We start from the raw sequence: 16,509 nt of genomic DNA, 5'->3' as shown, positions 1-16,509 counted from the left end.
CAAGCTAAAAATTTTTTGCCTGATGATTCATAAAACTGGGGGTAGGGGGTGGGGTACAAAACATTAAGTAGCAGTGTTGCCCTGGCCTGGGTAGCTCTTCCTTGGAGCGTCATCCCCGTAAGCCAGGGTTGTGGGTTCGATCCCCGGTTAGGGCACATACAGGAATCAACCAATGAGTGCATGGACAAGTGGAACAGCAGGTCAATATTTTTTTCTCTTTCACTTCTGTGGAGTGTCTCCCCAATTTCACTTCATGTTATAATCGCCTGGGGAACTTAAAGATCCCCATGTTATGTCCCATACCAATTAAATCAGACTACCCGGAAGTAGGAGCCAGACACCGGTAATTTTAAAATCACGCTCAGGTGATTCCGATGTGCAGCCAAGTTTGGGAACCACGGAATCGTGTTCGAGGCGGGGTAACACTGTCCCCGGATGAGACGAGCCTCCGCTCTGGTCTGGAGGAGGCCGTGGGATGCCAAGGGATGCTTCTGAACGGGAAGGGGTGCACAGCGATATTGGGGGGAAGATGAACGCACAGGAGAAATGGGAGGAAGTGAGACCCCAGAAGCAAGAAGACCACTAACTGGACCGAGGGGCTAGTTCTGGACTCGAAGTCCGCGGGCAGCGCGCCTGGGGTTCACGGTCCTCGATTCTCTGGAAACGTCCGCAGGGGAGGGCGGAGGGCGTGTGGGAAAGGGATCCCAAGACACTGAGACATGGAGGACCTGATAGGGCGGGGCGGTGTGTGTATGTGTGTCTGTGAGTGTGTCTGTGTGTGTCTGTGTGTCTGTGTCTGTGTGTGAGAGCCGCTCCAAGCGCCCCATTGTGTATGTATGTGTGTATGTGTGAGTGTATGTATGTGTATGTGCGAGTGTGTATGTATGTGTGTATGTGTGTGCATGTGAGTGTATGTGTGTGTGTCTGTGTGTGTGTATATACGAGTGTGTATGTGAGTGTGTGTGTGTGTATGTATGTGTGTGAGAGCCGCTCCAAGCGCCCCATTGTATATGTATGTGTGTATGTGTGAGTGTATGTATGTGCATGTGTGAGTGTATGTGTGTGCATGTGAGTGTATGTGTGTGTGTCTCTGTGTGTGTATATACGAGTGTGTATGTGTGTGTATATGCGTGTGTGTGTGTGTATGTATGTGTGTGAGAGCTGCTCCAAGCGCCCCATTGTGTATGTATGTGTGTATGTGTGAGTGTATGTATGTGCATGTGTGAGTGTATGTGTGTGTGTGTGAGTGTATGTGTGTGAGTGTTTATATATGAGTGGGTGTGTGTGCATGTATGTGTGTGTATGTGTGTGAGAGCCGCTCCAAGCGCCCCATTGTGTATGTATGTGTGTATGTGTGAGTGTATGTATGTGCATGTGTGAGTGTATGTGTGTGTATGTGAGTGTATGTGTGTGTTTATATATGAGTGTGTGTATGTATGTGTGTGTGTGTGAGTGTGTGTGTATATGAGTGTATGTGAGTGTATGTGTGTATATGTATATGTGTGTGTCTGTATGTGTGTGTGTGTGAGTGTGTGCATGCATGTGTGTGTGTGTGTGTGAGAGCCGCTCCGAGCGCTCCATCGAGGCCGGAAATGCAGCCCGAGGTTGCCCTAACTTCCCCAACTCAGGGTCCCTCTGCCCTTCCAGGAGGTTCCATGCCACTTCCGGCTGTGCCGAGAGGCGCCCTCGACGGCAGGCGCCATGGACGCTGCCGTGAGTGTCCAGAGGCCGGAGGCCTCGCTGGCCTCTCCCCGCCTGGCTCCCCGGGACTCCGACGACAGAGGCGCGGGCCCAGAGTGAGTGCTGGGCATGTGGGGCCGGTCTGACAGGAAGTGGCCGCGGTGGCGCGGGCCGCGGCCTGGGGGTCTGTGGGAGGGACGGAGGGGACTGAGGGGAGGAGCGGCAGGCGCTCGCGCTGAGCCCGCCGAGGACAGCTCACGGGTGACCGCGACGGGTGTGTGTGTGTGTGTGCCCAGGCCCTGAGGTGACCGGCCCAGAGCACCGTCCGCCCGCGGCCCCTCCACGGCCGCTCACACGCGCCGCCGGAGGGACGTCGAGACGCCCGGAGCCCAGGACAGACCCCCGCCCACCAGCGGCGACGCGCACGTGACAGGCCTCGGCTCCCGCAACTACGTGGAAACTTGGACCCGGTCTGCACTGCACACGGCCGGCCGCCGGGGCCTCGCGCCGCCGCCCCGCTCCTCACGGCCCGGGCGCCGCGCCTCCCGGAGCGGGCCCCGCGCTGCCGCTGCACGCGCCGCCCCCGCCGCCCCCGCCAGGGCCGCGCTCTCGGGCTTCCGCACCGCCCGCCGCGCCCTGCCCGCCAGCCAGCGGCTCCCGAGGCGGCGGCGGCGGGCCCCGCGCGGGCGCTCAGGCCCCGGCCATGTGGGACCCGCGGGCCATTAGGTGCGTACGCGGCGCGGGAAGCGCGGGGGGAGCCGCCGGCCTGGCGGGCCCCGCGCCGCCTCCGGGCGGGCAGCGGCCGCGCGCGCGGGGGGCCGGCGACCCCCGAGACGGAGGCCGGGCGGGCCCTGCGCTCCTCCGGGTGCAGACCCGGGCCTGCCTGCCTGCCTGCCGCGCGGGGTCGGGCGGGGGGCGGCTCCGGCCTTCCGGGCCCCGGGGGACGAGGGCACGCGCTGCGACAGGGCTGCGGGGGCGCGCGGCCTGCCTCGTCCCCGCCCGGGGACCGAAGCCGCGGCTCCCGGGCCCGCCGCCCGCCCCCCTGAGGGGACCCCGGGGCCGCCGGCACCTTCTACCGAGAAGCCCCGCGGACGCGCCCCCGGGCACGCACCCGGGCGCGGGGCGGCATCTGCGGGGAACTTGGAGAGTGGCCGCTGGCAGGCAGCCGGAGCCTGGCGGTCCCAGCCCCGGGCAGGCCTCATGCTCTGCCCTCCACCCCGATCGCGAGCGGGGCTGGGCCGACAGGGGCTCCCCGCCCGGCGTCCTCGGCTAACGGGCTAACCGGCTAACGGGCTAACCGAGGCGAGGGCCTCCCGGGGAGCTGCCAGGCCGAGCAGGGGAAACCCCCAGAAGCCCGCAGGCTTCTGCTCCCGATGGTTTTCAAACGTGGAGCCCGGGCGGCGCGCTCCGCACCCCCGCAGCGCGCACCTCGGGGAGCCCCGAGCGTCCGCCACGCCGCGGGAATGGCGCTGCTTTGGGCGTGCAGCGCGGGCCAGCCCCCTTCCAGGCCGGGGGTGTTTCTGGGAGGCTGCAAGCTACGGTGTTTCCTGGGGAGGGTTTTGAGGGAGATGTGCAATTTGGAAAATAATGCTCAAAAGAGGAGAGCGGACGGGGGCCCTGAGTTCTCTAGTCCCCAGCCCAGTTGCTATTTGCCCAGTCAGTCCTTAGGTATCAGGGAGCAAAAGGGCCTTCCTTGCGTGCTGGGCACCCAGATGCTCCCCCGCCGCTGAGCCGCCCGGGCGCCAGGCACCTTTCTCGGGCAAGGCTGTTGCACGGATGGCTGGGTCTTTTATGGAGCATCTGTTTGTGCTTATGGGAAGGACCGCCTTGAAGGGGAGTCAGAAGTTTGTTTCCACTGTTTTCCAGTTAGCTGTGTTTTGTGGAAGAGCAGGGTGGGTGCTGGAGTTCTCAGTACCCGCTGCTGGCCCTTGCATCCTCCACAGGGGATGGAGGTGGCTTGGGGGGTGTGGCATTCATCCCTGGAATCGGATCCCACTGAGGCATATGCTGCCTAGTCTGCTTTTGACCAAGACCAGCCATGGAGACCACATCCACCCACATACATATACAATACGAAACTGCCACAAGAGTTCTGCAGTATATTTATTCTCTCTATAATAAGGCACAATGATATTGTGTGTGTGTGTGTGTGTGTGTGTGTGTGTGTGTGTGTGTGTGTAAGCTAGTCATAACCCATTAACTTGATTTTATGACTGACTAATCAGTTTAGGTGGCAACTGCAGGCTCTCTTTGGGCCATCTCCAGGGAGGCGGGGAGAACATCAGCCTTTCCCTGGGAAGTAACTTTGGAAGGGAGAGGTTGGTGTTGGAGAGATGGAGACTGATACTCATACTTGATAAGGAAATTCCTACGTGAATAATGAGAGTGCCACAGGACATGGTGGTGTGGTTCACACCATTAGCGACTGCAAAGGCAGGCTAGGGGATGGATGCGTCTGCTCCCTCCGGTTCTGTCTGTCCACACCAACCTGGCTGCTTGCCATGATGGGGATTGGGGATAGGTTGCTTTTCTTTTCTTTTTTTTTTTTTTTAAGAAGAGTACTGCAAGGCTGTCACAGACTCTGTATTCATACATTCCAAAGGCGGTTCTTTAAGTCTCTGCTCAGAATTTTACACCTACAGTGTCAGGGCTGGGCCATCAACATATTATAGATGAAGAAATAGGCCCATCAACTGTCAGTCACTAGTGGGATCTGGGATTAGATACTGATTCTCTTGACTTCCCAGCCCATGGCTCTCAGGGCCCAAATAGAGACTTTGCTTTTGTGGGATTCTTGGAATTCTCTGTGCTGATTAGTTCTGTTTTTTGTTGGCTGCTACCAAAGGCCCATTGCTGTGGTGTATGCCCTCTTATTATTTTACCTTTGCTTCTTGGGATGAAGTTTCCTTTAGAAGCCTGAGTAGAGCCTGCAGACCCCATGTTTGGATGGGGAAGATAAAGTGATCCTGGGATGTTTTTAAGAGCTGGAGTGAAGGTTGAGGTGTGGGCCTCCAGCCATTGTCAGGAGCGTGGCATTGTTTTAACTGACCTTGAGGAACCAGCGCTCCTTTGCCTTTTCGGATGGGGAAGTGGAGCTGACAGGTCAGTGCCTTCCCTGCAGTTCTCTAGCCAGTGATAGAGCTGGCTCATGGCTTTTGTAACAAGTTTCCTTAGAGTGCAGCCTGAGGTTCTTAAGGCCAAAAAATCCCGGTTATTAGAAATGAAAGAGAAATTCAAGGGGAAATAGTCTCCTTAGCAAAGATGACTCTTTTTAGCAGAGAGTGGGGGCAGTGGCAGTGGCAGGGTGAGCATTCAGGTTTAAAATGTTAAAAAAAGTACTAAACCGGCTAAACCGGCATGCTGGAACCTCCCGGCACCTCAGGACACTGACCAAGAGCAATGTTCTTCCTTTGGTCAGTGAGGCTGTCCATGCTGCCTGATCAGACATTTTTCTTGGTCTAAGTTTCTTAACTAAGCGTCGCCTAGTTCCTTGTTTTTGTGGAAAATCTGGAAACATGAATGAGCCTTATATCTGATACCCTGGCCCAGTTTTCCTGAATTAACTCCCTCTTTTGCCTGGGTGTTGTTGAACTTCAGTATCGCTGCTCACCTGTAGTCACTATGGCGCGTTATTCTGAGCTCCCATGAGCCTGGTGAGCTGGTGGGACTCCCGTGTGTCTGTCAGAGCCAAACCAAGTCTAGGTTCAGCTATGTCGGTGTTTGAAGTTCTAGTCATTTAGATTGAGATGTTTTTATTTTTTTAAGCATTGGGTCCTTCTGTCAATGGCAGCATTTGGAAGGGTGTTTGTGGGGGGTGGGGAGGGGGAAGGCAGAATTGCTATCCCTAGAAAATGGTGATGACGTTTTGGAGGTATAGGGGTGGAAACATTTTTCCCTTCTTCCCTGCTAGTTTCTATGGCTGTTCTGAGTTAAATTGATGGAAGACAGGTTAACAAGAAAAAAAACAAATTTAATTTTGTACACAGGGGAGGCCCATAGAAATAGGAGACTCAAAGAAATGACCGAAGCAAGAAGCTTTTATATCTTTTAGAAAAAGAAACAATACATTTGTGAAAAGTAGACAAGACAGAGGGATTTGGGTTTGGGGTAATAGGTGAAGAAGTAACAAGGTTTGTTTATGTGGCTTTCTCTGCCCTCAACTCCCTGTCTGTGGTCATAAGAATTCCTTCCTCCCTCCTGGTTCAGGGAGATTACCTTTCACATGGGACCTCACAAAGGAGGGTCAGAGTGTCCTTCTTGCACTGGCTCTTTCTCAGTACCTTTAATTCAAAATAATCAGTATGCCAAAGTGACATATTTTGGGGAAACCAGGCCATTTTGGAGGAAACTGCACAACATCAAGAAGAGTAGGCAATTTGATTCACTGTGACAAGAATACTCAGATCATAGCCTTGAACTGTGATGAGCTTCATGTCCAGCTGTGGCCTCCAGGGCACTCTTCTTTGGCCACCCTTGGGCCAGCTCATCCTCCGCCCATCCGGGTCCACTCTACCTGCAGGGTCAAAATTTGGTGACAAGTCTGAACTCCCCCTTAATCTGGCCCTCAGACTTTCTGTCTGTTATGCCTCTTCTTCTCCTCTCAGGTCTTACCTCTTCTCACCTCTTGTTGCTTTTTGTTTTTCAAGGCAGTGTCACCCTTCACAGAACTCAGACCCTGTCTCATGGAGGATGTAAACATGTAAGACAGGCACTGCTAGCGGTGGTAGACCAGGCAGAGCCGTGAGAAAGGACTAGAGGAGGTGCAGACAGCACTTCAGGAGTTCCCAGCCCTAAATCCTTCCCAGCAGGAAGATGGAGGGGTGTTGGGAAGGAGAAACAGACATTCCCGGTAAAAGGAGCAGCTTCTTTTTAAGAATAACATTGCACAAAAGGGCTTATATCTTAAACATCAATATAGTAATCTTATTACTATATTGATGTTTAAATATGGCTCTATGTTAAGTGTGTTTCATATATTATTTAATTCTTACAGAAATATTATGAGAAATCCTCAAATGATAGATCTCTCTTCACCAGAATGTAAACTTCATAAGGACCACAGTGTTTTGGGTCATTCTTGCTCATTCACTCAATATTTGTGGGTCATTCTTGCCTGGCACTCAGTATTTGTTGACTGACTCAGGAAACGGGAGTCCAGTCACATAGGTGATACTGTCCACTTTCCAAGGACACTGAGGCCCAGAGTTAGGTGAATTGGGTCCCTGATAACAGGCCTAAAGTGGGACTTGATCCCAGGCTTCTGGATTTTGTTTTCTATCAGGGGGACACATTCATATCCTTCTACCCTCCTCCTGACACCGTCCCAGCCCTGTTACATTGCTGTGCAAAGGCATGGGAGAGGGAGGGAACCAGATGAATTTGAGGAAGCGTGATACAACATTGTGGGCACATAGTATTGGAAAATGCTGGAAAGATAAGTTGAGGGTGTGTGTATGTAGGACTTAGAATGGAATCTGAGCTATTTGGGCTTTATTCTAAATGGAGTTAGGAGCCGTGGAAAGTATGGTTGTGTGTGTGTGTGTGTGTGTGTGTGTGTGTGTGTGTGTGTGAGAGAGAGAGAGAGAGAGAGAGAGAGAGACAGAGAGAGAGAGACAGAGAGAGACAGAGACAGAGAGAATGTGTGTGTTTTAACAGCTCTGAGTTTTATTTAGAAGGCTGGGAGTATGGATGAATAGATCTTTCAGTCTGGCCACTTTTTTCAAGACCAAGTTGAAGGCCCCATGTTTCAGGACACTGTTAGGTGGTGTTAGAAATGGGGCTAGAACTCAGGATCTCCCAGCACTGCTGAGGGTCTGCCCTTCAGGAGTTCCTGTCTGGGGGAGACTGCTTTGTTTATGGGGATTTCCTGGGCACCTCTGGATCCTCCCCATGTTATAGTGGATGGTGTTTTAGCCTCTTTGCTGGGTTGTCTTGCCCTTCATTCAGATTGAGGGAGAAGTAGATTACTCTGGTCTTGAGGTGGGAAGTAAAATGGAGGCTATTAACCAGCATTTAAAGCATCGCAGAGGGGTTTGGGGAAAGATCTGGAGGGGAGGATGGCTGGCTGCTATTCAACTCAAGTTCTCCTGTGAATGAGAAAGCACCTTTGTTCAGGGGCTGCCAACTTCTGTGGCGCTGCCACCTTCTGTGGGGTTGCTCCAAACTTTACAATCATCTATAGCTCTCAGATGCTTTAGGGAGAGTGGGAATATGAAAGGAATATGGCACTTGTTGGGCAGCCTGGAGTCAGCACAGATACTGAGTCAAGATTGATGAGCGACCTGTGCTGGCTGATGCTTAACTTCCTTGTTTGTCTTGAGGCAGAGTGTGGAATGCTAACTTCTTGGGCTTTCTGCCTTTAGTGATATTTGGTTTTAATGTTAAAGCCCATCCTTCCTGTTTCCCCCAGTTCCCCTCACCCTGTGTTCACCTTGTCTCTCCTAGGGCTTGTGAACACTGATTTTGGTACAGACTTGGATTTGTGCCTTGCTTGGAGAAATCTCTTCACCTTGATTAAACCTGTTTTCTGACCTGGGAAACTGGGATAATAATTATACATCTCTCGCTGGCATTGTTAGGGACATTCAATGAGCAAATGCCCAAGAAGAGCTTAGTATATGGAACATAGTAAGTGCTCAATAAATCTTGTTATCATGCAGCTGCCTGGGACTACTCTCATTCAAATAGCAGAATGGGAAAATGCCAGTCTGTGGCATACACTGAAGAGAAATTGTGCCCATCACTAGCCACCAACTGGGAGGGAGGCCTGCTTGCAGCCTTTCTCTTTAGAGGTCCTGTGATTGAAACTCCACTGCAGAACCAGGAGTTGAAATTGATCCATCTGTGCCCTTTAGTGATGTTTCTTGAGCATCTTCCAGGGGCCTGGCATGGTTTTAGGGACTTGGAACATCTGCCTTTGAAGGTCCAAACCATCTGCACACTGTCCAAGACTAACATGTGCTGTTAGGTTCTTAGCTCAGTCTTCCTTGAGAATGGCTTTCTTTAGACTGAGTTTACATTTTCCTCCCTTTTTTTGGGGGGGGGGGAGTTAAAATATTCCTTCTTTTGTGAAATTATGGGGAGAGACGATGGTACACTTGAAAAAAAAGTTTTTATTTGGCAAAATAAAGAGCTGGCAACCTTAATTAGGTTCCTTTCGATTTCTTTTCTTTGTCTACAAATGTTATCGTTGGCCAGCTCCAAACTAATCTACGGGATTATGCTTTGCTTTGAACATTTTTGATATCTGGGACTATAATTTCACATGGGAATTTGTGGCACTATTTGCTGACCATTGAATTCTCAACAGATAACTTACAAATGTGTAAACATTTTTCTCCATTGTTTTCCCAGAGTAGCTGGCAGCTTTGGCAGTTTTATTTTGGTTGGATTTATCTGGTGGTTTCTGGTTTGTACTTTGCGTGGTTGGCTTTTATTAAATGTGTGTCCTCCAAGGGAATAGATGACAGTTAAGCATTGGCTTTCCAGGAGATGGTTAGAAATCCAAAACCACCAGTGAAATTACCCCCCCTCCTCCACCCCACAAACAATCCTTCCTTTCCCATCCTCCAGCTTAATCATCTGTCCCTGCTAAAAAGCCAGAAAATCGTTTATTCATGCAACACCGCTGAGCCCTCGGGTTGCAGAAATAATAAGACTTAGTAAGACGCAGTTCCTGCCTTAAGAGCTCAGTCTACTGGGGAAAGCAGGAAAACAAGGCCTAGCTAGCATGGAGCTTTGGAGACACGGCACCGGGTAGGGACAGGGCACCCTTAATAAAGACCTTGTTTAATGTGAAACTGTAGGGAGGGGTGAAGTAGGCGATCCACTCTCCTTTTCTTTCTAGTGAATGAATGAAAAAACAAACTACTTAGGCAAAAAGAGGAATGTTCTGGAAGGCTGCTGATGACTGATAATTAGGGAAGGGGCAGGGAGCCGCTGGGCCTCAGAGGCAGTGGCAACCCTCTTTCTGCCTCTCCTGTCTCTGGGCATAGTATTCCCTCGCCCCAAAGTGGCTTTTTCGCAGGGTGGGGGGCAAGGCCACCCTCCTGGAGCCTCTTGCCTCAGCTGCCACCACCGAAGGAACTTCTCCTAAAGTTCAAACCTGCCTGCAGGTCGGAGGCACAGATCACGGATCACACCCCCGCCCTGCCTCTGGGCATCTCGCTCTCTGGGAAGGCCTCTGTGGTGAGCTGAGCAGCCATCCCAAAGGCTGCTTCCCAGGGTGACACCCTCCCTCTGAAGAGGGTTCAGTAGGGCCTGGGACCAGGAGCTGGGCCCTTCTCCCCAAAGGAACAATCCTGAAGAAAGAGTTGGGGCCCTTTTCAGATGTTGCAGCACTGACCCTTCTCTCCCTTCATCCAAGGCCTGAGTCTCTCAGATTCTCTTAGCCACTTAACTGACTGGTCATTTCAGGAAAGCCCTGAGAAAACAGGCAAATACTAGGGCTTTGTTTTTAACAAATATTTTCTCTGCTGAGTCAACAAAGCAAAGGTTCTGTAAATGTTGCAGGGTTTACACTCAAATTACATGCAGGGGCGGCTGCTGCCGATACCATTACCCTGAACCATCACCCCAGTTAAAATGTGGTCATCACCCCAGTCAAAATAGAGAACATTTCCATCCCCCAGAAAGTGCTTTCGCATTCCATAGCCTTCCCTCCCTTTGATTTCTTAAATTTGCCAGTTCTGGAACCTTATCTCAGGGGAATCACAAGTACATACTCTTTTGAGCTTGGTTTCTTTTGCTCAGAATAATGTTTTTGATATTCTTTATGTTGCTGTGTGTCAGCAGCTTGTTTCTTTTTATTACGGTGGGTTTTAATTTTTTTTTTTTGCTTTTTAATTACACTTGTTAACGTAAAAAAACCCATTAAAACCTGTAAAGAATTTTTCTGAGTTTATTTGAGCCAAACTGTCGACATATGCTGGGAAGCAGAACCTCAACAAATTGAGATAATGCTCTGAAGAATGGCAGGTTACATTAGTATTTATACATTTGCAATCAAAGGAGGGACGTAGTTGGGTTACATGAAATTCATTGGTGATAGATTAAGGAGGAGGGATAAAGCAAAGCAGGGGAAACCCCTGGGATTGGAGAAAAAGTAAAATGATGGACACATACTTAGGTGGGTGCAGGATCAATTAACATGATAGTGGAGGAATCTGTGGTATCTGTCCTGGCGCCCAGCACATTTGGTTGTGCCCCAGGGAGTCCAGAAAAAAGGAGAGTTACAAGTTACCCAGACATTTCAAGGGTATGTTATCATAGATGCAAAAAGACAGATAGGCTCAGGTAAGGTAAAGGTTGACTTTGTCAGTGAAGATACCGGCCTAGGACGTAACTGTCCACCATAACTGCTTTTAGTTAAGGTTTAATTTCAGACCATCCTTTGTGGTGACTTTAGGTCTCTGAGTCTGCAAGACTGCCATGCAGGCCTCCCCTGAGCTTGTCAGGTCAGCATGTGGCCCCTTTCGTCTACACTTGACATTCAGTATTATTTTCATATGAGTTTCAGGTGTACAACATAGTATTTAGATAAACAATTTATGCTGTGGTGTTTTCTTTCTTTTTTTAAAAATATATATCTTTATTGATTTCAGAGAGGAAGGGAGAGGGAAAGATAGAAACATCAATGATGAGAGAGAATCATTGATTGGCTGCCTCCCGCGCGCCCCCATTTGGGGATCAAGCCCGCAACCCGGGCATGTGCCCTTGGCTGGAATTGAACCCAGGACCCCCCAAGTCCGCAGGCCGGCGCTCTATGCACTGAGCCATAGGGCTAGGGCATTGTGGTGTTTTCTTTAAAAATTTCTATCATTCTATTTTTTAAAATATATTTTATTGATTTTTTTTACAGAGAGGAAGGGAGAGGGATAGAGAGTTAGAAACATCGATGAGAGAGAAGCATTGATCAGCTGCCTCCTGCACACCCCCTACTGGGGATGTGCCTGCAACCAAGGCACATGCCCTTGGCCGAAATTGAACCTGGGACCCGTCAGTCTGCAGGCCGACGCTCTATCCACTGAGCCAAACCAGCTAGGGCTTTCATTCTATTTTTTTTTTTTTTAATTTATTGCTTAAAGTATTACAAAGGGTATTACATATGTGTCCATTTTATCCCTCCGCCCTAGACAGTCCCCTAGCCTCCCCTATCCCCCAATGTCTTATGTCCACTGGTTATGCTTATATGCATGCATACAAGTCCTTTAGTTGATCTCTTACCCCCCTACCTCCTGCCCCCCAACCCTCCCTGGCCTTCCCGCTGCAGTTTGACAATCTGTTTGAGGCAGCTCTGCCTCTGTATCTATTATTGTTCAAAAGTTTATAATGGTCTCTATTATCCATGAATGAGTGAGATCATGTGGTATTTTTCCTTCATTGACTGGCTTATTTCACTTAGCATAATGCTCTCCAGTTCCATCCATGACGTTGCAAATGGTAAGAGTTCCTTCCTTTTTAGAGCAGCATAGTATTCCATCGTGTAGATGTACCACAGTTTTCTAATCCATTCATCTACTGATGGGCACTTAGGCTGTTTCCAGATCTTAGCTATGGTGAATTGTGCTGCTATGAACATAGGGGTGCATATATCCTTTCTGATTGGTGTTTCTGGTTTCTTGGGATAAATTCCTAGAAGTGGGATCACAGGGTCAAATGGGAGCTCCATTTGAAGTTTTTTGAGGAAACTCCATACTGTCTTCCATAGTGGCTGCACCAGTCTGCATTCCCACCAGCAGTGCACGAGTGTTCCTTTTTCTCCACATCCTCTCCAGCACTTGTCATTTGTTGATTTGTTGATGATAGCCAGTCTGACAGGTGTGAGATGGTACCTCATTGTTGTTTTGATTTGCATCTCTCGGATGATTAGTGACTTTGAGCATGATTTCATATGTCTCTTGGCTTTCTGAATGTCCTCTTTTGAAAGGTGTCTATTTAGGTCCTTTGCCCATTTTTTGATTGGATTGTTTATCTTCCTTTTGTTGAGTTGTATGAGTTCCCTATAAATTTTGGAGATTAGGCCCTTATCAGATATGACATTGGCAAATATGTTTTCCCACACAGTGGGTTTTCTCGTTGTTTTGTTGATGGTTTCTTTTGCTGTGCAGAAGCTTTTTATTTTGATGTAGTCCCATTTGTTCATTTTCTCTTTAGTTTCAAGTGTTTCATTCTATTTTTTAAAAAATCTTTATTGTTGAACGAATTACATATGTCCCCTCTTCCCCTCCCCCATTGATTCCTTCTAGCCCATTTCCCCCCGCCCCACCCCCTGCCGCAGGCCTTCACCACCCTATTCTCTGTGTCCATGGGTTATGCATAGATGCATACAAGTTCTTTGGTTGATCACTGTGGTGTTCTGTTTTTTTTTTACATGAACATTTTTTCATTCATTTAGAACGAATTTTGGTATAGGATGTGTATTCGTTTTCTATTGTTGCCATAACAAATGATCACCAATTTGGTGGCTTATATCAACATGAATTATGTAATTATCTCACAGTTTGTAGGTCAGAAGTCTGGGTTGGCTTGGCAGGTTTCACAAGGCTGAAATCAAGGTACTGGTTGGCTGAGCTCCTAGAGAGAAAGCAAGGAATCCTCTTCCGGGTTCATTCAAGTTGCTGGCCTGGTCCAGTTCCCTGTGGCTGTAGGGCTGAGGTCTCGAGAGCCTCTTCCCAGTTTCTAAGGCATCACCTCCATCCTCAGGGCATCACTGATGGGTCCTCTTTCTCATGCACATCTGCTGCTGTGACTCTCCCACCCCTTCCCCCCCCCCCTCTCCCCTGGCAGCTCTCCCCAGGCAGAGGAAGTTCTCTGCTTCAAGGGTTCTTGTGGCTAGAATGGGCTCGCCTCATCTTCCAGGATAATACCTTTATCTTAAGGTTTGTAATCCTAATTACATCTACAAAGTCCCTTTTGCCATATAATATAGAATTTTCTGGGGTTCTGGGGGTGGGGGCATTGACTTTTTCCGGGGGGGGGGGGCGGGGAGGAAGGTGGAGGAGAGGTGGATGAGAGGTCTCCATTATTGGTCTACATTGCAACATGGTGTGAAGGAGCAATTTAACTTCTGTTCCAAATATCTAGCCAGTTGTACCAATTGATTCATTTCTTCTCTATCAATTTAAAAAGCCCCCTTTATCATGGATGAAATTCTTTTATAGTATATATTATTTCCTTATATTCTGTTTGTTCCATTGATCTCCCTACTCTTATGTTAGTATTACAATTTAAAATTAGATATGTTTGAGATGCATTTTAAAATGGTAGAGAAAATGTTTCTCTTAATACTTATTTTTTTAAATAAGTATTTGGCTATTCTGGCTTGTTTATTCTTTTCGATGAAGTTGAGAATTCTTTCACTAATCTCCTTAAACATTCTGTTTTCTAAATAGAAATTTTATTGAAAATATTAATTCATTAATATGGAGAAGATTTGACATTTTATAATAGTGAAGTTGTTCAAACAGAAACATGTTGAGTATTTTTAAAAGTCAAGACTTTTTTTAAAATATATTTTATTGATTTTTTTACAGAGAGGAAGGGAGAGGGTTAGAGAGTCAGAAACATCGATGAGAGAGAAACATCGATCAGCTGCCTCCTGCACACCCCCTACTGGGGATATGCCCGAAACCCAGGTACATGCCCTTGACTGGAATCAAACCTGGGACCCTTGAGTCCTCAGGCCGACGCTCTATCCACTGAGCCAAACCGGTTAGGGCAAGATTTTTTGAGTAAAGTTTTTTTTAATCCATGTAAGTCTTTCGATTTTATGGGTGTTATTGGATATTCTGTTAGGAGCCCTTAAGAAAAGCTATGAGAATTTTATATATACCTATGCTTACATATTTTTTCATTAAAATTTTTATTGCCTGTTTTTTCCTTGAAAATTGGTGTCTGTCCCCTCAGGTTGAACAGATATAGGTTATTTTATTCCTGTGTTAGTTTAAGCCTATAAACATTACATTGTGAAGCTGTGTGAATATAATTAACCTTCCTAGGAGTCCTCTTCCTGCCTTTCTCCACATAGTGAAGTGTTCCACTTATGATCTGGAATTGAACAAAGAACATGTTTTTTGAAATACTTGTTGGTTTGAGAGACAAGAGTGAGTCACTCTGAGGTGAGTCAGGTCTTAATGTGAATATCCAGGGAAACAGGGCTTTAGAGTTGGCTGAATCAAAAACTCTAAACAGTTACTCAGCAGAGATAAAGCTGCAACAGCAGAATACAGCTATTTTATCCCCTCTCAAATAAAAAAAAAAACAAGTTGCTTTATGAAATCATGTCAGGAAGTATTTTTCATGCTTGCTTTACAAGGTCAGTAGCAGTTTCTTAGGTTGGACCTTGGCTTTGCAGGTCTTTGCTCTCTTAAGGGAATAAGTAGGATAGAAACGGAAGGTTCTGTGTTTATGGGGGAAGCTATGGAGCAATGACCTAGTTTCTCGTTGTACTACTTCGAGCACTAAGATGCTTGGGGGAGATGTGACTGGGTTCACTCAGCACGACCTGTGGCCCCACATTCTATCCAACACATGCTGCAGAAGTAATTCCAAGAGAACTTGTAACCCTGATTGCAGATATTATTAATCCCTGTGTGTTAGATATTGTGTGGGCTAGAAAAATGGCACGATGCTCAGTGGTGGGACTAGGGTAATGCAAGAAAGGTGGGGCCATCCAGTCCCTGGGCAGACACGCCGCACACCAAGATTTGGGGCAACAGCCCTCACATCTGCCACTCTCACACACAATAAAGGCTACGTCTTTCACCGAGTAGAAGGTAATATTTCAGATGTTGCACCGAGGTTACTATTCTGTCTGGGACTTTATTCTCCAATAGAACTTTCTCAGGGCTGGTGATATTCTGTATCTGTCAAGTATGGCAGCCACATGTGACTATTGAGCACTTGAAACGTGGCAGGAGCGACTGAGGACCTGAAGCTTTCCACTGAGTTTAGTTTTAGTTATTTATTTTTAAATACGTTTTTATTGATTTTTTTTTTTGAGAGAGAGAAAGGGAGAGAAACAGAGATAGAAACATCAATGATGAGAGAGAAACATCGATTGGCTGCTTCCTGCATGCTCCCCACTGGGGATCAAGCCCATTGGCTGGGCAGTTTTAGTCATTTTAGATTAAAATGTAAATAGCCACATGCATAAGGCAGGCCTCAGGATTGTCTCAAACCAGTGGCTCCCATGTCTTGTCCTGTGATTCCCTGGGCTCTGGCCTCTTCCATTTGGTGTTGGCTTCATCCTCAGGCTGAAGTTCGGGGCTGCACATCTGCATGTGCAGTGTTGAGATTCACAGCCACACTTCTACACTGGCCGGTGCCTCAAATGGCAGGCAGATTTGCTTCTGGAAGCTTATTCAGAAGAGTGAGGAAAATGTTCCCAGAAGCCTCTAAGAAACATCTCTAAGTTTCAAGGTCCAAAATTGAGTCCCACACCCAGTCCTGAACCAGTCCCTGGCAGGGAGATAGGATTTGCTCATCAGACTCTCAGGAACTAGGGCTGGGATGGGCTTCCCATAAGGACAATAGCTCTGGGGGGAAGGAGTGGTAACAGAAACACAACTGGGATTCAGTTAGGCAGGTGTGGCTACTTTGAAGGCCCCAGGATGGTTCACTGTAGCCAAGTGGGTAGTGCTGAGCTTTCTGAGTTATAAACACCACCAATTGATATTCAGGACCAACTTTCAAGTTTCTGCCATAAAAGTTTAACCTGATTTTGGTTTTTACAGTGACACCATGCTATCATACTAGAGTCCAATGAACTCTCATTAGCCACTTACTTTAGAAAATGTATTTCCTGAGCTTGTTATCATTTGTGTGCTG

The 16,509-nt window shown here is 48.1% G+C and overlaps 1 protein-coding gene across 2 annotated transcripts in view; it reads left to right on the top strand.

Annotated features, from left to right (window-relative positions):
* Nucleotides 1-2,368: 2,368 nt before the first annotated feature.
* Nucleotides 2,369-16,509, top strand: part of TRANK1 (tetratricopeptide repeat and ankyrin repeat containing 1) — a gene marked incomplete at its 5' end in the record, with an annotated part of 83,162 nt that continues 69,021 nt past the window's right edge. Inside the window, one exon of one of the 2 annotated variants that reach the window (XM_081105938.1) lies at nt 2,369-2,406. In XM_081105938.1, the coding sequence (XP_080962064.1) occupies nt 2,384-2,406 (23 nt within the window). The remainder of the gene's footprint in view (nt 2,407-16,509) is intronic. The other variant, XM_081105937.1, reaches the window with a different exon arrangement.

Source organism: Myotis nattereri (genome assembly GCF_964212035.1).
Source record: "Myotis nattereri genome assembly, chromosome: 14".
In the NCBI taxonomy this organism is placed as follows: domain Eukaryota; kingdom Metazoa; phylum Chordata; class Mammalia; order Chiroptera; family Vespertilionidae; genus Myotis; species Myotis nattereri.
Note: the sequence above shows the minus strand (reverse complement) of the source record. Positions and strands in the feature narration are given on the sequence as shown.